Source organism: Rhinichthys klamathensis, unplaced genomic scaffold (assembly GCF_029890125.1).
Source record: "Rhinichthys klamathensis goyatoka isolate OS25496 unplaced genomic scaffold, OSU_Roscu_1.1 h1tg000176l_1, whole genome shotgun sequence".
NCBI classification, from domain to species: Eukaryota; Metazoa; Chordata; class Actinopteri; order Cypriniformes; family Leuciscidae; genus Rhinichthys; species Rhinichthys klamathensis.
The window spans coordinates 7,867,038-7,891,536 of record NW_026606705.1 but is presented as its reverse complement, the minus strand read 5'-3'; the positions used below and the strand labels follow the sequence as shown (position 1 = coordinate 7,891,536).

Below are 24,499 nucleotides of genomic sequence, written 5' to 3'. Positions count from 1 at the left end.
CTCATCTTAGTGAGGAGGTGGGGTTGACCCCGTTGCTATGTATGACACAATCTTTTGAAGACTGTGATTGGTTGGTTGTCCAACAAGGAATAAAAGAGTGATTTTAACTCTTTTAAAATCACTCTATTCTAAGCCTTCTAATAAAGCCTGAAGGCTCTATTCTAAGAATGTTGGTTTGAATGTTGGTTTTAATGTAACAAACATGGAATCAAAACCAAGAAGGACGAGAGAACCCGACTGGACAGAGGAACAGTGTTTACTGTTAGCCCAGTTAGTGGATGAACACAAGGCCATCCGTAAAGGAACATTCGGGCCGGGTGTCAATCATTAGTGTCTTATTAACTCACTGTCATCCATTGTCTGCAACACATTTCTTCTCCCTCTTTGTCTTTCTGCCATTTTCTCCTCTGCTAAAGAAACTCTTAAGCCTCTTAAAAGTCCTTGTCCGTACTCCTAACAATTTTGACCTTAAGACCTCTTTTAAGGGTTAAGATACTTTCTGAATTACTTTTTTCTTTACCAGGATTTTTTCTTTATTTATAAGAGTAAACGCCCACATTTCTAAGAATTTTCTTAGAATTTTGTCACTAGGAGCTACTCTTTGCATTAAGATTCTTGGAGAAAATAACAGAATGATGAAGATTTTTATACCAAAAAATGTGATGCAGACAATGGATGACAGTGAGTTAATAAGACGCTATAGATGAGATCGTGCAGGGATCATGTTTGTGACTGATCTTATTAGAGACAAGCTAATATCTCAGACACAGCGCAGGAATGCCATAACGCCAGAAATGAAAGTAATCACTACATTAAGATATTTGGCAAATGGGAAAATGCAATAAAGCAGCAGTGATTTGGGTCTGTCACAACCTTCTGTAAGCAGTGATCACACAAACATTACAGCATTTTCAGAACCTCTTATTGCGTCGCAGTTCATTGTTTCCACTGGACATTCCCACCTTGCAGGCTAAAAAAAAACTGCAGTTATGAATAGCAGGCTTCCCTGGTGCGCACAAGCAGGGGAATGAACTGTTAATCATTTGCGCTATAAGCTCCCACGTCCGCTTCTCGCTCCATGCTGTGACACCCGGCCCGAATTTTCCTTTAAGGATGGCCTAGTGTTCATCCACTAACTGGGCTAACAGTAAACACGGTTCTTCTGACCAGTCGGGCTTTCTCGTCTTTCTCAGATTTAACAAAAAATATCTTAATTTGTGTTCCGAAGAGGAACGAAGGTCACACGTAGGCTCACTATTGGCCGACGCTGGTCATGTGCGTGATGCGTGTGACGTACAACAACAGAAGCTTACGCTATTACACTAGTGAACTGACTCGAGGCCCACAGAGAAGGAAATGAATAGTTGAAATAAAGTCGTTATTTTTGTTTTTTTGTGCACAAAAAGTATTCTCGTCGCTTGATGAACTTAAGATTGAGCCACTGTAGTCACTTGGACTATTTTAACGATGTCTTTAATAACTTTTCGAGGCCGGCAAGTTCAATCCCTGAAGGAGCCTATGGACTAGTATGGAGGAGTGATCCAGCTCTCAGATTTCATCAAAAATATCTTAATTCGTGTTCCGAAGATGAACGAAGGTCTTATGGGGTTGGAACAACATGAGGGTGAGTAATTACTGACAGAATTTTCATTTTTGGGTGAACAACTAACCCTTTAATACTTGCAGCCCCTCTGAAGAGGCAAAAGGTATGTTAAATCAGGTGAGATAAGAGCATTTTGTCTGTTAATATGTAAGTTTTTGCACAAATGTAAGACAGCATGTGAATGTAAACAATGTTAGCTGATCAGTACATGTTTTGTATACATTTCAGCTCTTACGTTGGTGATATGGTTGAACGGATTAAGGTTCATAAAGATTAAATATCATAAAACCATCAGTAAAAGTTTCATCCTTGTTCGGGGGGCATGCTACAACAATTATCTTGGTTTTGTCTTCGTTAAGCTTAAAAAAATGTCTTGTAATGAAATGCTTGGCAATGAAATGCTACATTGTATTTTCGGAAGATAGCAACAAATAGGTAACAAATAAAGCGAAAAAAGTAACGGAGCAAGGACAAGGAGCATTGTTCAATGATAGAAAAATGTAATTTAACACCTTGACCAACACTGTCTACGTTCTATGGCAGGACTTAAATCCTGATAGAAGAGGCTCAACTATTGATTTCAATGTAATACAAGTTTGTAATTGTTTAAAACCCAGTTTTTCTAAAATCTTGGCTAAAAAACATAAATTTGAAACCGGTCTGAAATTAAAGACAAATTCAATTCAATTCAAGTCGTGTTTAGATTATTACACTTATTATGAAGTAATTATATGTCAAAAAATATGTAGACCTTAATGAAGGCACATAAAAGGTTTTGAATGTTACAAGTGATTAGTTTGGAGTTGTGAACTGTGAAAATGTAGCACTTGTCAAAACAGTGCCAAAGTGTTTTAAAAAACTGTATATGTTCAGTTGTATTCTGATATGCACAGTGTATTACAATCAAATAAAGACATACTTCCAAAAACATTATAAACAAACATTTTATCAGTGATTTTTGCATACTATGCAAACTCGTACATCAGTCATATGGTAAAACATGTTAATACTAACTGATTTTATAAGTAACATTCAATCATATACATGACTACTAATTCACAAGAGGTATCATGCACTGAATACAACACTGTTGACAGATCTGCAACAAAAGCTGCGGGGTAAAAGAAGTCAACTGGCATCACATCTTATGACCAAATATAGTGCAAAATACAATAGTTAATTGGTGATATCAAGAGGCACTTGAAAACACAGAATGGCAGAATTAAGTGAACGTGAGTTTTTTCAAAAAGTTGAACAATGAAAGTACACACAACGTCCTGTAAACCTGAAGTGAAGTTCAAGATAATTCCTTGTCATTTTGCTATACTTCTGAGGGGAAAAAACAAACGCTCCATTTTACATATTTGTTTTCTTATACATGTGTGAGTGTGTATAAAATTAAGGTCATTGTCATTTCATGAGGTAGAGTACTAATATTTTCTATTACTGCATTTTTTTTCATTCTAATTTTAAGAGGAAGTCACTGAATGTATCAGAAATGTTTAACATGTGTGTTTATTTGCCTGAACAACTAGTTGACAAATCTGTCTTTAAAAACCTGAAACTGGAATTCTACTTAACAAATTCTGTTTAAATTGCAGTTTAATATTTTGGCATGTGGGTTTGTTTTAGTGGCTTAATTCAATCTTCCTGACAGCAGTTCAAAGAGTTTTAAGGCTTTCTATTTATTGTAAGCAATTACTTTGGGCATCAGCTGCCTCTTTAATACCAAATAATTTCAAACAAATAGCTAATTGAACAAATAACACATATTTTTGAGTAAATCACACATGCACAGGACAAAAATACAGTATTGTAAAAAGTATGGTATAAATGATTGATGGAAAACATCCTTGCAATTTTTGCTAATACTACAGGTAAGATTCAAACTTAAGACAAATGTAGCTTTTCAACATATAAAATTTTCCCCCAATTTGGCAAGACGGAGCCTCATGCACAATCATAGGAAACGTGGTCAGACACTCCTCAGGGCAATATCCATTTAAAAACATTTACAAAATCTCTTTTTACATAACTTCAAATATATTGAAGCATACCTTGTGTTTGCTAGTAACTGTAATAATAGTCACTTTTATTTTATACCAAAATGTATATGCTTCAAGAAAAACATGAATGGCTCAGGTTACATTTTTTGTAATATATAAAAACAGGAATATAAATAACAGATTTGGGACAGAATAATGGTAAGACATTGTTAGCAGGCACTGATGCCACTTAAAAGGATCAATGCATTTTGAGTCTGAGAAATGCAAAAGTTTATGATGTTACCAAACAGTCCTTTAGTAGTGCATTTTTGTAAACATTCACAGTACTTGCTTATATAAAAATAAATGTATGTATGTATATTCAGTGCACAAAAAAACAAAAACGAAAAAAACAAAACAAATCCCTAACATTTTCTAATTTGACTGTGTAACACAGCATGGAACATTTTTATACTTTTATACTGAGTGAATGCTTATTCAATGACTGGAATTCAATTGCTTCTAATTATTCAAATGTACTATAGATCTGAATTTGGATCTAATTTAAAATAGACATGATTCCATGTTGTAACAATAAAATCTGAAAAAGTACAAGAGGTTAAGATTTTTAATAGGTACAGCATATATATATATATATATATATATATATATATATATGTATATAGCCTATTAAGTCTTATTTGCTGGTCAGTTAGAAGAGCTACATGTGCAAATATTGTATGTACATTTATACAAAAAAAGTCCAAGTAATGTTTACTGTCCTGGTGAAGCTTTGTGATGAAGAAATCTTCTTTTAGACACTCTGAAAAAGTCTGGAAGAGAGAAAAGCTTTATTCAGCCTTAAACATTATTCATTTTGTTTGCAATGTCCCTGCTCACATCTGGCTTTAACCCAATGAAACAGAATGTAAAGTGTGCGACTGTATACCTGTGATGTTTGCTTGTCTGCTATTGACCCCCAGCAGTGCAGCCTTTCTCTTCTCTGGCTTGGTTCCCCTCAAAGTTCCTCTGGTCCAAAGCTCCAGATATTTCTCTGTGGCCTTTGCTTGAGAAGAACAAGCGCAGGATCCTTCTCCAACAGCTGCTTCCACCATTTGCTTTGCCATACCGGGCCTGACCACACAGCTATGGTAGAATGCTGGGACGTCCTGGCACCGCAGCTCTTCCCACTCAACGCAGCCGGGGACAGGCTGGTCCCTCTGAAAGTCAAAGTTCCAGCGCTGTTTGGCGTTCTCCACGCTCATGCAGAAGAGCCTCTGGAAGTCCTGCTGCAACTGCTGGTGGTCCACAGGGCCAAAAAGGTTCCGCCGAATTACAGCTGCCTGAGGTTTTATGTCCTCCTCCTGTCTGTCCAGCAGCCCAAAATCACATGCAGCTGGTGTCAGGGACATGTTCCTGTCAAACATGGACAAAGGAGAGAAATGCCCCAAAAGTATAGGCATTAGAGTACATTTGTCTAGTGTTACTTGCACAACACTTTTCTACATAATTTTCTCTCAATGTATTTGAATCCAATGGCATTTTGTTGATTGCATGAAGTCAGTTATCCTCGTCCACACATTTGTGTGTAATGCAAAGGCATTCATACATTTTAAGTGTGATTTTAAGTGTCAAGTTATTTTTTGCACTCACTGTGTATATGGGTAAATGTCCAACATAAAGATGCTGTTTACAATACCAAGTTCTTACACTGTAAAAAAATATTTTCATGATTTATCAGAACTTTTTAATTTCAATGAACTCAATTTTAAGGCAACCAGATAACTTACTTTTTTTAAGTTAAACCAACAATATATATTTTTACACAACATGGATATGTTGGTTTAATATGGTTTTCAAAAACCTTTATGGCAACTAATATTTTGATTAAATGATTTTGAAAATGGTAATACAAAAACAAAGGGCATAAAAAGGGGGAGGGGGAGGGGGAGGGGAAGGGGGGGGGGTTGGGGTTCATTTATTTTTTACTTTTTTGAATGACTTTGTTTTGGTGGAGAGTTTAAAAACATATACATATCTAATAAAAACTTATTTTTGTCCAAGAAATAATGATTATGCGAAACTACTTAATTCTTAATTAATATAAATTCAGAAACTGAACTAAAAGCTGTATTGTGTTTTTAAATAAATGTAAAAAAATAAGCGATATATAAATAATTATTTAATATCAAATTATAAATATAATAATCGAATGACTCACTTTGTCTTGTGTTTTTTTTTTTTTCTATACTGACGCTCCATTTTTAGAGTGTGTTTCATGAATGAAATCAGTCATTTTAATTAAATTAACTCTGTACGATCGCACGAAACCACTGAAGGAGAAAATTGTGAGTGATACTTGTTTACATCGAAAAAGTAGGCGCGGCACGCCTATCAAATTACTACACTACACTACTACACTTCACGAGCACACGCGCGCACGAGAGGGGAGAAAACACAACAGGAATGTCTGACACCTCCTGTTCCGTCACTCTTGCCAAATACCTTTAAATTGTTAATAAAATATCGTTACCAATTAAACAGAAGACAAGCATTTCAAACCCCCCTAGATAGATATATGTCAATGTCAAAAAATAAATAAATAAATATATTAACTCACCATTCGAGTAAAAGCAGAGCTCTGGATGAGGGAGATTAAATCCACAGCTACCGTTACTAATGCACTTTCTGATCAATGACATAAACTAACGACCTGAGCTACAAACACGACAGGAGAAGCGAAGCTCTCAAACTCATCTGATTGCTAGTTGTTTGTTATGATGGCAGGACTGCCCACAGTCACGTGACACGCACAGCACTGCATTCAATAAGAACGATTATGTAACCCCAAGTCAAAAACAAGAAATTATCTACTTAATGCATTGACAAAATAAAATAGTCAAAATATATTTGTAAAATTGACGTACTTTTTCCACGTCTTAACGTATCCTCATACACATGTGGAAAGTAGGTCAAATCCCCACCACAACCCCTGCGCGCGCTTGACACACATTCGTTGTTTTTCTCGTGTCACGTTCATCTAAGGCGCGCGGCCAGGAACTCCAGTCACGTTGATCTGCAACGTGACGAGGAGGAGCCACACACTGCATTTGATTTTCTTCTGCTACGACGAAGAGAAGGGAGAGCAGAAATGGATAAAAATATGAATCTATGCTGGGAGAAACGAACCTTTCTTAAGCATTGAATCAATTTAACCAAATGCTTCGCAAAACGATTCACTGTTTCGAAGCGCTCGGGACACACACAGCGTTGACTGTGCTGGTCAAAACTGTGTAAATGCAAGAAAGACATGCATAAAAATATGCACAAACCAAAACATGCATAAAAACTGCTTTTACAAACCCATTGCAAATGTATTATTAAAAGTATAATATATTAAATGCAATTATCAAATCATCAAAATAACAATATGAAGTGTCTGTACATAATGTGTTCTTTTATCAATTTGCAAGGCTAATTTGCAAGGTTTTGCTTGATTAATGGATAGCTTGTCTACTATCAGACACTATTAACTATTATTTAATTACACAAATGTCTAATTAAAAATGTCTAATAATTTACAGAGATGGCACCCCCTATTGAATTTATGCTTGATTTAGCTTGTCTAAACAGGTCTATCAGACACTATTATTAACTATTATTTAATTACACAAATGTCTCATTAAAAATGTCTACAAATTTATAAAACTTTACAGAGATGGCACCCCTATTGAACATTTCCAAACATTTCAAAACTAATGTTCTGAACATAGACAGTTGAAGTGGGAACCGTTTTAGCGGGGCATGATCCCTCGTGAGATGTATTTGTTTGTCTGTTTATTTATTAATTGCAAAATGGTATTTTGTTGTATCTTACTATATATTCACAGATGCAAAGTTGGTTGGTTACATATTTTCCTAATATCAGCCATAACACTTAAGTATATTTTGTAAAAATAAACACATTTTGATTTTGATGGCTGCAACACACTCCAAAAAAGCCAGGACAGAGGCACTGTGTCACATCACCTTTCCTTTTCCTTTTAATTACACTTTTTAAATGTTTGGGAATTGAATATACTAATTATTGCAGTTTAGCAAGTGGAATTTTTGCCCAATCTTGCCTGTTTTAAGACAGCTGCTGTCTGTAGTCTTCATTGTCTGATTCTCCTTTTCATGATGGGTCATACATTTTCAATAAGAGACAGATCCAGACTGCATGTGGGCAGTCAAGCTCATTCCATGAAGCCTGGAATGAGGCTCTTGCTTCCCAGGAAAGATGTCATCTTGAAGCCATTAAATGTCTCTGTACAATCCCAATATGTCTCCACGTCAGTGTTTCCTTCACACACATGCAAGTCACCCATACCGTCTGCACTGTTGAACCCCCATACCATGATAGATGTTTGCTTTTGTACCTGTCGCGGATGAAAGTCTGGATGGTCCCTTTCGTCTTTGGGATTGAGAACTCGATGTCTGTTTTTCCCAAAAACAAGCTGAAACGTGGACTCATCTGACCACAGCACACATTTCCACTGTGTTTTGGATCATCTGAGATGAGCTCGGCCCAGAGAACTCAGCAGCATCTCTGCATTGAACAAATGTATAGCTTTCTCCTTGCGTAACAGAGATTCGAGTGGCATTTCTTGATGCAGCGTCAGACTGTGTTATAAGTGACAACGGTTTTCCAAAGTACTCCTGAGCACAGCACATGTGGATATATTTAACAGTAGCATGATGGTTTCGCATGCAATGCCATCTGAGGGTGTCAAAGGTCACACACATTCAACGATCTCCTGCCTTGCCCTACATGTACTGAGATTTCTCTGGATTCCCTGAATCTTTTCACAATATTATGTATGGTAGATGGTGAAAGTTAGTTCACCTAGTTATTGTGGTCTGTTTCAAAAGAGTTTAATTTGGATATTCTATTGTCTTTCACTTTTATTTGCCTCTGTCTCAACTTTTTTGGAGTGCGTTGCAGCCATCAACATCAAAATGGTGGTTGGTCAGTGGAAACTTTGAAAATCTTTTCTTTGTACTTTTGTCAGTTAAAGGTTAAAGAGATTTAACAAATCACAGATTCTTGTCAAGAGATTCTTGTTCAAATCAAGAATCTGTGATTTGTTAATTCTCTTTAACCTTTAGTTATGCTGCAATGAATTCTGAGAGCCACCATAGTATAACACTCATCCATGGTTCCCAGCATGCATTGCAGCATGAAGCATGTCACCGTCATTGAGATTCATACACTGATTCTTGATGTCTGTCTGTGTCTAAATATAAAAGCAGTTTAAAATATTTTGTTTGATGTATGATCAAAAGTGTCTGATTACCACAACAGCGTTGATCCTCTTGTTAAAATGCAGCAATCACAATAAAATATACAAATGCATTGAACCAAATATGTCACCATAAATAAATACCCAACAGATTATCCAAAGAATTTTTCTTTCCTTTTAAAGCAACAATGACTGTGTCGTATAAACACACAGTTACAGCAGCCAAAGAAAAACTAATGTTGTTAAGCCAAGAGCCCAACTAAAGCAAACACTAATCTTCACAATGGTGACTGTAAAATTTTATTATTTTCAATAAAATCATCAACATCTAAACCTTTGTTAGTTCTCAATAAGAACTTCTGCAGACGTATGACAGAAATAAAGTAAATCTGGTTAGTAATAAGTGAAGCTGGTAATGCTGTTTTTGTTGTTTAACCCCCTTCTACTAAGATCTTGGGAGACATGTTAGTGTTTAATGTTCTGTTGGGATTTAAAAGGTTTCTGTTGTTTGAGTTTTCTGAGGTCACCATTGTGCTGAAGAGTAGAGTGCCTCAGTCCAGCAGAAGACGAGACCCATTGAGAATTTGCTGTATGTTGCTTTATTTAAAAGGCATTACTCTATTGTAGTAACTGTTACTATTGTAGTAAGTGCACTCGTGGCAGCATATCAGACCTCCTGTTAAAGTGATTGGTTGGTGAACCCAATTGTTTTTGTGTGCAGATCTCAGAGACGGCCTGCTTATGGGGCGGGCAGCTAGCGGATCGTTAGGAAAGATTAGATGAATGGGATCATTTATGTTTGGGCCCTTTTTGGGCCTGAAATCGCTGATAAAGGGAGGCTGCAAACAGCACAGAATAAATTAATAAGAGTAATTCTGAACCTGGGCCATAGGTCTCATGGTCACAATTTGTTGAGCTCATCTGGCTCCCTGTTGAGTCTCGTGTTATTATGTCAAGGCTGATCATGACCCATAAAATATTGTTTGGTAATGTCCCATTTTTTTTTTGTCGTGTCTTATTACTAAGGTAAAGGACACACACACAATATCTACACTCGTGGCAGCATCTCAGACCTCCGTCCTTATACATTTAAGACAGTGTTAGGGAAAGGAACCTTTGCTTATATGTTAGGGAAAGGAACTGCCCCTGCAGTTAGATTGGCAAGTTAAAGTCATTTCCAGCATGAACTCTTTCAAAAAGAAAATCAAGGCCTTACCGTTTTTATTTAAGAAAAATGTTTTTATGTTATGTCATTGATTATCACACAACCTGTAAGTGTCTTGTCCTGATGTTATGTGTTGAGGACCACAATGTAAACAAGTCCTGGACTTTATAAGGTTTTTATTCTCGATTGTATTTGATGCCTTTTTTGTTTCATGTGTAAGGCATTCTTGATACAATTAAATAAATCAAATAAAATAAAATCATGACATTGTTACTGCCATGTTACCTCTATGTTTAAGTAACAGGAACATTTCAGTTCCCAAAATTATTTTGTAAATGTAGTTGCTCCCAGGTGAAAAATAAATGTGTTAAGTATATTAAATCTTAGCATATTTGAGCATACTTAAAGCCAGACTAATCATCAGTATACTTCAAGTTTGTTAATGATTATTTAACTTGAAGCATGCTATTTTGGAACAACTAATTTTGTACTTAATATATTTTAGTTGTAATTTAATTGTAGAAAAGCACAATTTGAAGTGTACTTAGTGTACTTTTACGTGCTAAAATGGAACCACTTCAAGTATACTTTGTATACTTGAAGTATATCGCTGTATGTAATGATATACATGCTTGATTAATAAGCATTAAGTGTACCATATCTGTGTTAGAAGTACATTTAAAATGCACTTTGAATGTCTTACAAATATAAAAGCATTATACTTTTAAAATATTATTATTGTGATTATAGTATGCTCAGTTCTACTTTGGGTTTATTCAAATTAGAAACAAAGTACACTTTTTGGCTACTTATCAATATATGTTATTACTCTGTTACTTTTTGGTTAGCTATTGTAGGCTACCAGTATGAAGGCTGAATTAAATAAGGGACTACTCAACACACTTGCAGGTGAAAAAAGTACTTTATTGGTCATAGTTTGGGCATTCACAACGATAACAGGGAGGTGATTGAGTCCACTGTGTGGTGAATTTGTATGGTGGCAAATACTAACACAGTATTGGCAATGTACTATTAATACTAACACAGTATACAACACTAACACTAACATTATAAAAATAAAAAGAAAGTACACTTTCTAGAAACTTATGGAAAGTATTAGGACAGAATAGTTTTAATTCAACGTCACAGTATTACTTAAGATAACGGACAGAAGAAGTCGCAAAAGAACTTATGGCCAGACATCAAAGCTTGCAAACTGACAAGCCAAATTCAGTAAATAAAGTCATGTGTTTATAAGAGTCCATTGATTAACATATGAAACAGTCATATATCACCCACCTTATCTAAACATGACAGGTTTAAGGATACATAAGAGCACTGTTTAACTAGCTTTATGGGGATGTAGGCATTTTAGAAAACAGCTAACTCACCAAACTAAAAGGGATTTATATTTTGTAAAGATTCCCTGTGACATCAGAATCGTTATGTCCACTGTTTTGGTGGCTGAAGCCAAAAAAAAAAAACACTTTTGACACGTCTGACTTGAGGTAGAAATTGTGAAAATAAACAACAGTGAGGAACACCATAAAACATTATCAATCATTGCACCACTGCACTTGACAAACATACATACTACATATTACGTAGATTTTTTTGGTTGAACTGCTCATTATTACACTTGCGTCTGATGGCTGCACGCACATCAGAGGCACTTGACTGTGGAAACTCCTGAAGAACAGCATCTGCAGAATAGACAAGAGGTAAGGTAAACATTTTCTTCTATTTTCACAAAATAAGACCATCTGGCAATGAAATAGTATTTTTCAAAGGTTTAGCACTGAAGAATTGTATCAGTATGGCATGCCAACATTACAGCCCAACAGATATGGGTTTTTGGGGGCCGATGCCGGTATTAAAGTAAAAAAAGAGCAGAGATCTAGATTTACAGAATAATTTGGATAGTATACCCCTTTACTGTATAAACTACAGAGAGACTGCTAACAACACCAGACAAATTGTCTGATTGGCTAACACCAGACAAACAACACCAGAAGAGAGGCGCTTGATTCCTGCCGGTTCCACAGTGAGAACGGCGCGGCCAGAGTTTGGGGCGCTGCGGCATATTAAATATAATACAAATAGTTTTTCACCGTGAGAAATACAATGTGTGACGGGAGAGTGTGACAAAAGACCGTAATGAGTGACTGTCACGCTCAATGCGTGACACTTGAGAGCCCTGCAACACCCATGACATGAGTGAAAGATCTGAGTCTGTTTCTTTTTGAATAGTCATATCTGTCGTTATAAACGGACGATGAAATGCAATTAGCTCATATCGGCTGGCCAATATATCGGTCGGGCTCTTTCCCTACTACAGTACATAGCAAAACATTTAAAGATTACTGGTGGTTTGTACTGCTGCTACAAAAATACATACAATTGCAGAAGCTTTCCAAGTAGAGTCAAGGTAATTTACCCGTTATGGCCTGCACTTTGGCAACGTCCAGCTGTCCTTTTGGTGGTGCCCCTTTCCCAGACTTCCCAGTCAGGGTGGACTGAGCAAAGGACTTCCTTTTTGAACACCAGGACAGCCAGCTCTTGAGCAAAAATGCTCATTCGAGATCGGTTCAGCCGCAAGAAGGCCCTCTTTGGAACGGTCACAGCACTGCCAGCCAAGTGGTGCTGTATGGAAGAGAGGGAGGGGGAAAGGGAGAGAATGAATTGACCAAATTAATATATAGATGGGAGATATCTATCTACCGATAAGAAATTTAACATTCAAATAACGTGAAAACAATGTGCTTAAATCAATTTTCTCTCCTTACAAAACACTGGTATTAGTCTATATCAGCCTTTCTCAAACTTTTTTCAGTCGGGGCACCTTTCAAAAGTGCATAAAATCTCAAGGCACCCCAGTGTAAAATATAAATTAAAAACACTGCATAACCCAAATGTAAATGCAAATGTCCTGTTTATTTAGACAGAACAGTAATGAACAGAGCATAATACGAACTGTAAATAACAATAATAATAACAACTTTACAGGGCTATCACTTTTGTGAAAAAATCCTGATCGATTTTTGAGACATAAACGTTTATTGAATCGATTGTAAAATCGATTTTCCATGTCTAAAGACGTTTCCATTTTCAGCGCCAAATATAGGCAAATCCACGGACAACTAACAGGCATTAGCACGAGCGTAAAGAGTGCGCTTGAGACGCGCACAAGTCAGCAATATTTCTGATGATTTATTGGCATGAAGTTTCGTGCACAATGACAAACAGGAGTGCAAGATTCTCGAAAAACAATAAGCAGAGTGGACTGCCATAACATCAATGAAAAACATTACTGCAGGCTTCAACATGGCTGTGTTTACGATTAGAAATGTCAAACAAATTTCGCCTACGTAGGCAGAGCCGGATTAACGCAAAGGCAAACTAGGCACGTGCCTAGGGCCCGACTGGCGGGATGGGGCCCAGACAGAGGGATACTTTTTTTTTTTTTTTTTTTTTTTTTTTTTTTTTTTTTACAAATGTCCTATCTACAATTTATTTCAATATTTATTAATTAACTAAAAATAGTGACGATGTTTATCTTAACCATAGACTGTTACATTACGTCACATTAACGCCAGCCCATCAGGTGCTGCGAAGCAAAAGCCTAAATAGGCACGCAAAGAAGCACAGCTCTAATGCAGGTGTGTGCGTTGTCGTTATCTATTTTGGAGTGATTGCAATGTATTCTACTAAGTATAAACTTGTACTGTAGATCAGCGTCATTTCTGGAAAAACCATTCACCGCTTTATTACGAGTTTAAAAGAGCGCGAGCGTCATTAACGTGCCCAGACGCGACGCTTTGAATTTGCGCGTACAATGAATAACATCGCGTCGGGAGCTGACTAAAAACGCTACAAAAGTAAAAGACAAGACGTTTGTATTCAAAGTTAAAAAGCCAACACACTACAACATTTTTAAATGTTTCAAATAAAGGATCTTGGGTCTATCTTCTAAATTCTGCTGATGATTAGATTATACCCTGCATCAGCCTACTTACGCCAATAATATCAGTTTAGAATTTTTTTTCTAATCAGTAGCGATCGTGTCTTTCTCTTCCACTTCATTTGTGTATAGCATATTTAAGCTAGCAATGCATAATATCATATTAGGCCTACTTAATAATATGACAATATCTGCATTCTGCAGTCAATATCTATTAAATGGGAGGGGAAAATCCTGCCCATACCAGCTATGAAAAAAAATGATAAAAGCATATATCACTGAAGTGGTATTCTGGAACTGTGAATAAATTGAATAAAACAGCAAAATAACAATAACAATAAAATCTTCATTAAACAAAAAAGAGATTACCTTAGATGAAGTTTGATTAATATGTACATACAGTAGGCTACTGGTAAAAAGTCTGGACCAATTACTATTTTTAATGTTTTTGAAAGAATGTTTTTATTATGCTCTACAAGCCTGCATTTATTTGATCAAAAATACAAAAAAGAAAAAGAAAAACAGGAATATTCAGCAAGGATGTGTTAAATATATAAAAAGTGATAGTGAAGACTTTTTTCAAACAACTTTTAAATAATAAAAAAAAAAATCCTGAAAAAAAGTATCACAGGTTATAAAATAAATATTAAGCACCATTTCTAACATTTGATAATAAATCAGAATATTATAAAGTTTTCTGAAGGATCACATTACACTAAATTCAGCTTTGCATCACATAAATATATTTTAAAGTAGTAAAATAGCAAAACTATTTAATAATATTTCACTATTATTTATCTGTATTTTTTATCAAATAAATCCAGGCTTGATTAGCATAAGAGACTTCTTTCAAAAACATTAAAAATAGTAATGTGTCCAAACTTATGTACTGTGTAAGTAAAAACATTTAAAATTAAATGTTGTATAAATTAAAAGGTTAGGAATCATATTTGTTTCAAGAGTTTTTTATTGGGGGTGGGGGGCCTCCAACATGAATATTGCCTAGGGCCTCCAAATGTCTAGAACCGGCCCTGTACGTAGGCGATTGTAGGCCGGATCTGTATCTGTATGCATGGGACTGTCTGAATACCGGCAGAATTCACATTTTTGTTGTAAAAAGAGACACGTTATGCAGAAGTATAGTATAGTTTGTATGTGTGTTTTTCAGAGCCTGCAGTTGCTGTGTGACGCGCGTCGCGGTCGGTGTTGTTGCTATAACGCGGTGCTATGGGTTGCGTCACTTGCGTCAAGTTGTGTGTGTGTCTTGCTTCGGTCTTGTGAGACGGATTTTTATGGTTAATTTTATATATATATATTTATCTAAAATGAATTTACAATTTTATTAATACGTTCATATGTTTAAAAAGAAGAAGAATGTATTTATGTAAATTCAAATATATATATATATATATATATTTTTAGCCTACGTAATTTTTTGGCGGCACCCCTGACAAAGTCAGGGGGCACCCCAGTGTGCCGCGGCACCCACTTTGAGAAAGGCTGGTCTATATATTGCACTACGGAGTGGTTTGACGCGTGGTGTAAAGGTTCCCATTGACAGAAAGATAAACAATTGTATAACACGTTACAATCAGCCATCAGCCACAGGAGACAGAGTTTGAGGACCCAAATGCAGACACAGAGATGAAGCAGGTAAATTGAAGGTGTTTATCCCTACCAAAGGTGAAAATTTAAATCCAAAAGTGAGAGTAGTCCACAAGTAATTGAGAGTACACTGTAGGAATACATGCATGAAATCAACACAAGCAAACGCCACACTGGAAACGCAGGAAACACTGATGACAAAATCAATAATGAACTGACAACAATTGATAGACAGACAGCCACTTAAATACACAGGTGAGGGATAAAACTAATTACACACAGGTGACACTACTCAGACAATCAGAGACAAGCACAGGAAGTAAAACAAACAGGCTGCTTCTCGAGTTTGTGTCTGCACACAAGTGCGCTGTTCTGATAAAGTCTCACAGTTATCAGTGCACAGCAGCACGATCCTCTCTGTAGCTGTTACCTGTTTATAAACAAACACCTGCACATGAATAATAATTACCGTATAGGTTTCTGTGTCCTGCTCAGAGGCACAGGATCATTTCTACTGGCAGAATGCTGATACTATCTGCATTTATATTATTGATTCTGATTTTGAATTCGTTATTGAATAACCCAGAATATGTCTTGTGATTTATTAGGCTAAATGTTTAAAAGAAAATGAAATGTTGTAACTAAGTCGATGCACGATTTTTAGCTTTCAGTTTATTTCCTCTTCTGATATCCTTTAACACTAGCCTACTGCATACATTACATTTATTAAAAGTCACATCACTCTTCACCGATCGATCACTGCGTTCTCTCATATCAAACCGATGTTTTTTGTTTTTTTTTAGCACATAGCTTTCATTCATACTTTCATCAGCTGATTTTACTCGCGGAGCAGCGGCTGCTTTCATCAGATGCAGTATTGAGATTGGCTGGATGAGCGGCTGTTTTATAGTTGTCTATTTCGACTAAACACAAGAATGGCCAGCCTCATAATGTGACTGAATAGTAATGACGATAAATGATGTAAAACATGTTTCCTGCTGACAGACTCGCTCTCTGACTTTAATTGTTTCCATTATAAAAGTTTATGGGATAAAAAATAATAATAAAAAAATCTTTCTAAAAAATGCAGAAAGTTGTGTGTGGGGCTTTTGTTGTTCAGACCTACAATGAACTCAGATTATAACTAGACAGTGATTCATAAAACAAATCAAATATAGCCTAACTCTTTGCAGTGATGAACTTGACTTTAATGTTATCTGATCGTGCATCAGAATAGTCGGATCAGCTGCACCGTCCAATCAATATAACGGCTACCGAGTAAGGGGCGCGTCGGTCAGTAAAAGACTTCCGCAAAGGATGCACTGGTGTATCCTCGCTCATAGCTCCTCAGAGATCGCTCCTCGATCCTCGGAGCACAAATAAGAGCTTTGTGACCGTCTGCAAGATGGCGGAGCAGAAAACTTGTGGTTCAAGTGAGGATCGAGGAAACGACAAATAAGAGACTTGAGAAGCAGCCATAGAGACAGTAAAACAAGACAAGAAACACTGATGAACGCATAACAAGGACAACTGACGAACGAACAAATGACCAAAGTAACACAAATACATACTACTACAGAGAAGAGCAAACTCAAGGTCAGGCAATGAACACAGAAACAAATACAAAACACACCCACCCAACCAGGGCCGGACTGGGACCAAAATTCGGCCCTGGCATTTGTGGTTTTCACCGGCCCAACTAATTGATGACGTTAAAAAACGTCCCCAGAATCTGAACATTTTTCCCACTGAGACACACCATACAAGGCAGCAATTTAGGCGCGTTTCCATTACAGATTTGCGCAAAACTTTTGCGATTTTTTCTAAATGTCGATAAAAAACTATTGCGAAATGACGGCGTTTCCATTAACTGATGTTTGCGATTACAACGTCCTTTTTTTTTCTCTCGCGATAAGTCATTTAAACATCATGGCAACGGGTCTATCAGCCACCACCACACTAGACATTAGGCTTGTTTGAGATGCGCCTTGCCTCGCCTGAAATGTATGCGAGAGTAGGCGGCTGCAGTGAGGGGAGGAGTGAAAAAAGCGCAGGCAAGCCGGACAGATCTCGCTTCTATACCACGAATGTCATTTCTCGTGCCATTTATACGCCAAAAATGTTTTTTGCGTCTATATGATACGCAGTTTTCGCGTGCATATGATACGCACTTTATGGCGTGTAATACGCACGCACTCCCCACCCCCCTCCCCCCTAAACCTACCCAAGGGGTTTTCAGTGCGTAGCATATGCACGCAAAAACCATTTTTGGCGTATAAATGGCACGAGAAATGACATTCGTGGTATAGATACGCACTTTCATGAGACTGTGTTGGTGGATCAGACACCTGTGAGATCAAAGGTGGATATCGCGGGATTCACGGGATTCACGCTCGTGCATGGTGTTGCTAATAAACTGGATGTAATTTAAGTTTTGTTGCTTTTATATGAAAATATAATGAACAAGACACCCAAAGTACTTATTTAATTCCATTTTAAATAGGCCTACGTGTTTATCAATATTTTTTTCTTTAATACAGACATGTGTTTTTATTAAAAAAATAAAATTACATCACATAGATCGCACTGTCAGAGAGTTTGGGAATATCCACACATAATTTATACACATAAAACATGATGTCAGAGTTTTAAAATCAAACATTTTAAAAGAGAACAATACATCACGGTTGTTTAAACCAATGAGCATTAACCCAGCGAGCAAAGAGTCGTCTATAATACGTCTAAAAGACGTAATTGTTAGACATCCAAAAGACGTCCTCACAGGAGCCAGAATGAAAGTTTTTTATACGTCTTTTCAGGACGTTGTTTAGACGTCAATTAAAGACGTGCTACAGACGTAATTTTTAAACATCCAGAAGACATCCTCACAGGAGCCAGAATGAAAGTTTTTTATACGTCTTTTCTGGACGTTGTTTAGACGTAAATTAAAGACGTGCTACAGACGTAATTGTTAGACATCCAGAAGACGTCCTCACAGGAGCCAGAATGAAAGTTTTTTATACGTCTTTTCTGGACGTTGTATAGACGTAAATTAAAGACGTGCTACAGACGTAATTGTTAGACATCCAGAAGACGTCCTCACAGGAGCCAGAATGAAAGTTTTTTTATACGTCTTTGCTGGACATTGTATAGACGTAAATTAAAGACGTGCTACAGACGTAATTGTTAGACATCCAGAAGACGTCCTCACAGGAGCCAGAATGAAAGTTTTTTATACGTCTTTTCTGGACGTTGTTTAGACGTCAATTAAAGACGTGCTACAGACGTAATTTTTAAACATCCAGAAGACGTCCTCACAGGAGCCAGAATGAAAGTTTTTTATACGTCTTTTCTGGACGTTGTTTAGACGTAAATTAAAGACGTGCTACAGACGTAATTGTTAGACATCCAGAAGACGTCCCCACAGGAGCCAGAATGAAAGTTTTTTATACGTCTTTTCTGGACGTTGTTTAGACGTAAATTAAAGACGTGCTACAGACGTAATTGTTAGACATCCAGAAGACGTCCTCACAGGAGCCAGAATGAAAGTTTTTTATACGTCTTTTCTGGACGTTGTTTAGACGTAAATTAAAGACGTGCTACAGACGTAATTGTTAGACATCCAGAAGACGTCCCCACAGGAGCCAGAATGAAAGTTTTTTATACGTCTTTTCTGGACGTTGTATAGACGTAAATTAAAGACGTGCTACAGACGTAATTGTTAGACATCCAGAAGACGTCCTCACAGGAGCCAGAATGAACGTTTTTTATAAATTTTTTTTGGACATTGTTTAGACGTCAATTAAAGACATGCTACAGAGTTAATTGTTAGACATCTAAAGGCAGCCAGAATAAAAGTTGTATTAGTCACGTTTTCTGTAGTAGAAATGTCAAAGAAGACTGTTAAAGACCCATATTGAAACGGAAATCCCATTTGTGCATTTTGCAAGGATCCAACTTTAAAAAATCTTTACTTCAAAACAGTGGCAGTGAGTTAGTTCTCACTGAGAAAAACCCAGTTACTCATTGTTAATGGTTGTCGTGTCATGAAACTGCAGACACACAGACCATAGACCTAAATAAGATTTGAAAGAATTTTGATAATATTGAATACTCAATTGAATACGGGAACTGTGTAGAGTCTTGCATTTGTATATCTTATCAATATAATTGTAATAAACTGCTTACCATTTGCCTGTAAACCAAACTGATCACTCCAAGAAATCAACTATTTAAATCTCAAAATATATATTTTATTACTATTTTGTTCTACTGGACCAAAACTTAAAAGCCAGAACAGTAAAGTTATAAATTAACACAATTTCCCTTTAAATAATCTATAAAATGTTGTTAAAACAGTATAACATATCAATTAACAAAATGTGGCTGCTATAAGCTTCACAAGCTTCATTTATAGCGGCAAGCCCCGACTCTCCCGGGGGCATGTTTCAGATGATCGGCTGCAGACTTTATTTGGGCCTCTGTTGCAGCTGGGTCCCATTTCATGACAGCAGCTACAATCAAAGCAAAAAAATACACATGTAAAATAAATAAATACAAACGCCACTGTTGTGGTTTAGCTTGCAGCAGAGATGCATAGAAAATGTTAGTACTCGAATCAATGAAATGAAACAGTTATTAAATCACAAATCAAGTAAAATTACATCAAGCCTGATATAAAGCATTCCACACACACATACACATATATATATTCTAGGGATGCACGATATAGGATTTTGGCCGATATTCGATATGCCGATTTTTTCAGACTAATTTTGCCCGATGCCGATACCGATATATTTGTGTGTTTTTTTAAGTGCAAAAAAAGCTTATTAAAGCTTCTATTAAAGTTCTCAGTCAAGAGCAGTGAGTGATTTCCTCTTTGTGTTTTTTTGTTTTATTAACATTAACGAGATAGTTCTCCCCAAAATTTAAATTGTCATCATTTACTCTCTCAAGTTTCTTTCTTCTGTTGAAATTATAAAAGTTATTTGGAAGAATGTGGCTAACCAAACAGTTGCTGTACTTCAGTGACTTCCATAGTATATTTAAGCACAAGAAAGAAATGAATACAGGTTTGGAACAACATTAGAGTGAGTAAATAATGACAGAATTTTTATTTCTGGGTGCAGTATCTCTTTAAGGACAAGCGGCAGCATATTATTACTGTCTCTTTAAGAACTGCACGCGACGCGTCTAATATACACGCATTTGACAAGCAGATTTTCTCTGTTTGCTTTCACTTTAGACATAACCAACTTTGTTTATGTAAACCGTGTGTGTATTTGACAGTATCAGCGCAATAAGACTCGAAAGATTAGTCCGGTATGCAGACTCTGTGACAGGCTTTTAGTTCCTGTGAGCGTCGGGTGTAACGCGCTCAGAAAAGCGGATGTTAGAACAGCGCATCAGCACGTGAATGATATGTTTACCTAGCAAGACTTTGACGCACATGCAAATAATGAACTTTTGTGAATTGCGGTGTCCCGTGACCGTGAGTGTAACTCTACCTCTGCGTTTACATGTGATGTGATGTGAATGTACGTCGCGTTGTACAGTATGTTGAGATGAAGGCGCCAGAATTGAACTGATAGAATGCACGATACTATGATTTTTCTTCAAAAGCAGATCGTGGAGACATTTTAATCGTCCACGATCAAAAACCGTGGGACGCACACCCCTAGTTGGAAGTTTTGCTGGCGCTCATGCTTCGTTCGCGTCACGTGCGCATAGGAAACACGCCACCCTATCGGCAAGGCTCATCGGCAGAAATATTCATATCGGCCGATGCCGATGATGGTCATTTTAAGCTTTTATCGGCCGATACCGATGTTGTCCCGATATCATCGTGCATCCCTAATATATTCGTATTCGTATTGAACCGTTCGGTACGAGGCTTTCGGTTCAGTGTGCATTACAAACCGAACGGTTTGTTGGACCATTTTTCCTGCTGACCAAAATTTCGTTATTTAAAATGTAGGGGCGTGGCAAGCGTGCTCATAATGTAAGAGACGCTGCTGCGACCACAACATTGCCCAACATCAAATAGCAAACGTAATGTAAGCGGAACGAAACTGCAGCTGCGCTACTCGTTATTGTGTGGTTGACGGATCGTTTATCAGTTTGGACCAATCCAGCGTCTTGATCAAGCGACACTGTTACTACACAGCACTAAGAGATCCAGTAAAGAAAGCAGTTGAATTTGCCACTGAAGTAATAATATCGCAGCGAGATCTAGTGAGAAACATTCACATTTCTTCGTTATTAACGGATCAAACAGCGCTGACGTGGAAAACAGGAATAAACATTGTGCCATGAATGAACTATCCAGTGCCCACAGATCAGCAACATTCACCATGGATTTACTGTAGTAACACTACTAACTGTAACCATGGAAGTTTGGCAGGAATAGTAGGCTATAATGCGTTCAAGTAACGTTACGTCGGTTTTATTTCGACATTATGAATAAAATTGCTGCCCTCAAATGTTAATCTGAAATAAAATAAACCTTTGTTTATAACTACTACAATATTACAATTAATTTTTTTCAAGGAGCAAGGAGCTGTTTTTGTTTTATATGCTCCTAAGAAGAGTCAAGTGTAGCTCCATCACTGCTCAAAGTAAAAAATTATCATACTTTGATGAAAAATTATTAAAAAAATTAAATCAAGGAAATTTCTCTGGCTTTTCTTTCTTTTTGCTGTATCAAAAACGTACCGAACCGTGAATTTTGTGAACCGTCACACCCCTAACATATATATTTATTTACATTTGAATACAGTTATCAAAGACCTGTTTGTGAAAGGTTTTTTATTTTTATTATTGTTTATGTTAAAACTAGGGGTGTGACGGTTATTATATAACCGTGAGACCGATGGTTATAGTTGAACACCGTCATTAGAACTCTATAACCGCCAAAACCGTGTTATTAAAATATATTGCAGATAAGGTTATACTAATATCAGTGTTGGGGAGTAACGGAATACATATACCAGCGTTACGTATTCAGAATACAAATTATGAGTAGGCCTAACTGTAATCTCCACAGTAGAGCCCGACCGATATATCGGCGGGCCGATATTATCGGCCGATTTTAGGCATTTTCCTAACTATCGGTATCGGCATTTATAATGGCCGATAAATGAATATTTTAAAAAATGCGGGTGCGGTGATTCATGTAAGGGTGGCGCTGCCAATAAAGCACCTAAAAGCTGTCACAAGAACTGGCAAAAGTAATGATTATGAATACAACAAATATAGCAAGGAGACATTTTAATTTTTTATTAATAAACAAGTGTTTTCAGTCAGTGTCAGCCAAAGATGAAGTTGACGAAGCTGACTTGCGATCTTTAGTGAACGCGTGCCAGAGAGAAATGCACATTTCATTCGATTACATAAGTCTGTCTGTCTTTCGTTTTGAATTGTTCTGTTTAAAAGCAGACATTTCAATATAGATATATTTCAATTCTCAGGTCTATACGCTGAGTTTCGGTTCATGAGACGAGCTCCAGTTCACCCGCAGGCGCCTCCGTGTCGAGATTATCTATCGTCTGCTAAATTTACTTCTTATAAATTAAATCCAGACAAATGGTTGATGAAACATTGATTAAAATTAAGATACAATTAATACAAAACGAAATTCACTTTGAAACGAAAGGTTTTGTGCTTTCTGTTTGATGTCTATGTAAAAGTTTCAAAGCATATTTTAGTGCCGCTTTCAGAGCGCTCACGTCCGTAGTGCTGAACTGTCGCGTCTGTAACATTGTTTTTCCTTAATGCGAACACGAAAAATAAATAAAATGAATATTTTATGTAGCCTGTGGAGACTGAGAGCCAACCCTTCTTCATCCGGTGGGTAGTAGCCTAATTGTGATTTGCGCAGTGTAATTCACAGAATTGATTTCTCTGCTACAGCCTCTGTCACGTATTGTGTGAGCTTGTGACTATTGCAAGCGCGCAACTGAGAAGTCCTGATTATATTGTCTGCTATATTTAGGCCTACTTCTTATTTATTAAGGCAATTGGTTGATGAAACATTGATTAAAATGCGTGGCGCGAGCGATCTCCGACAGTAAACTGATTCTGCTTTGTCTCGGGTAAACAGCTGTTGCGACGCAAGCAGTAACGGCCGCGTCCGGTGTAGACAGTGTTAAAGCTCATTCTGCCTGATAACGCTACGTTACAACATCAAGCAATATTCCAATAATTTATATAATTATAACACTTTATATAGGGCCATTTTGCATTAAGAGTAGCCTAGTTTCACGTTTAGTACATTTTGCTTACTAATTATTTAAAATAGTATAAAAGTACTGTACATATGTAATTAAAAACGTTTTCATTATGATATTATTAATTTTACTTTAGTAAAAAGATCTGAGTTCTTCCTCCACTGGTAGAGATTAGAGGAATTAAGAGTAAAAATAGAAGATATTAAGGTTTTGTCAGTGACACTTTTTATATATTTATTGATACAAGTTATGACTAAATTAAAAGACAAAGTCGTTAGTGAAGATTATGCAACAGTATTAGAATATAATATAATATAATATAACATGCAATGCAAACTAGTTTGGTTACAGCTCAGCTGTATAATTCTCATTCTATCATTCCCCCTGCATCCATTACATATCTGTGTCACACAAGTGTTTGATCACCACATTTGAGTGATCATTGCAAAACGTGTTTATAAAATATATTTATTCTGTTTATACTGTGTAAAGTACCCATCAAAAGTTTGTACACACCAATAGGAAAGTGTCCAAACTTTTGACTGGTATACTGTACTATAATACACATAAATAATATTGCTACTGTATTATAATATACACATAAATAATATCGGCCGATATATCGGTATCGGCCTTTTTTTACTCCCTAATATCGGTATCGGCATCG

The 24,499-nt window shown here is 36.7% G+C and overlaps 2 protein-coding genes across 3 annotated transcripts in view; one reads left to right on the top strand and one right to left on the bottom strand.

Moving 5' to 3' along the window:
• The window catches only part of slc37a3 (solute carrier family 37 member 3), a 307,587-nt gene that overhangs the window by 68,035 nt on the left and 215,053 nt on the right, over positions 1-24,499 (top strand). The window lies entirely within an intron of this gene.
• Positions 4,246-6,642, bottom strand: cdkn1d (cyclin-dependent kinase inhibitor 1D). Of its 2 annotated transcripts, none has more exons than XM_056260363.1 (3): positions 6,516-6,642; positions 4,538-5,004; positions 4,246-4,421 (listed from the first exon to the last, which is right to left on the bottom strand). In XM_056260363.1, the coding sequence occupies exons 2-3, from the start codon at positions 4,998-5,000 to the stop codon at positions 4,363-4,365; spliced, it is 522 nt and encodes a 173-aa protein (XP_056116338.1). In that variant the 5' UTR covers positions 5,001-5,004; positions 6,516-6,642; the 3' UTR covers positions 4,246-4,362. The 2 variants fall into 2 exon arrangements, with proteins under 2 accessions (XP_056116338.1, XP_056116337.1); XM_056260362.1 differs by lacking the exon at positions 6,516-6,642 and adding an exon at positions 6,209-6,346.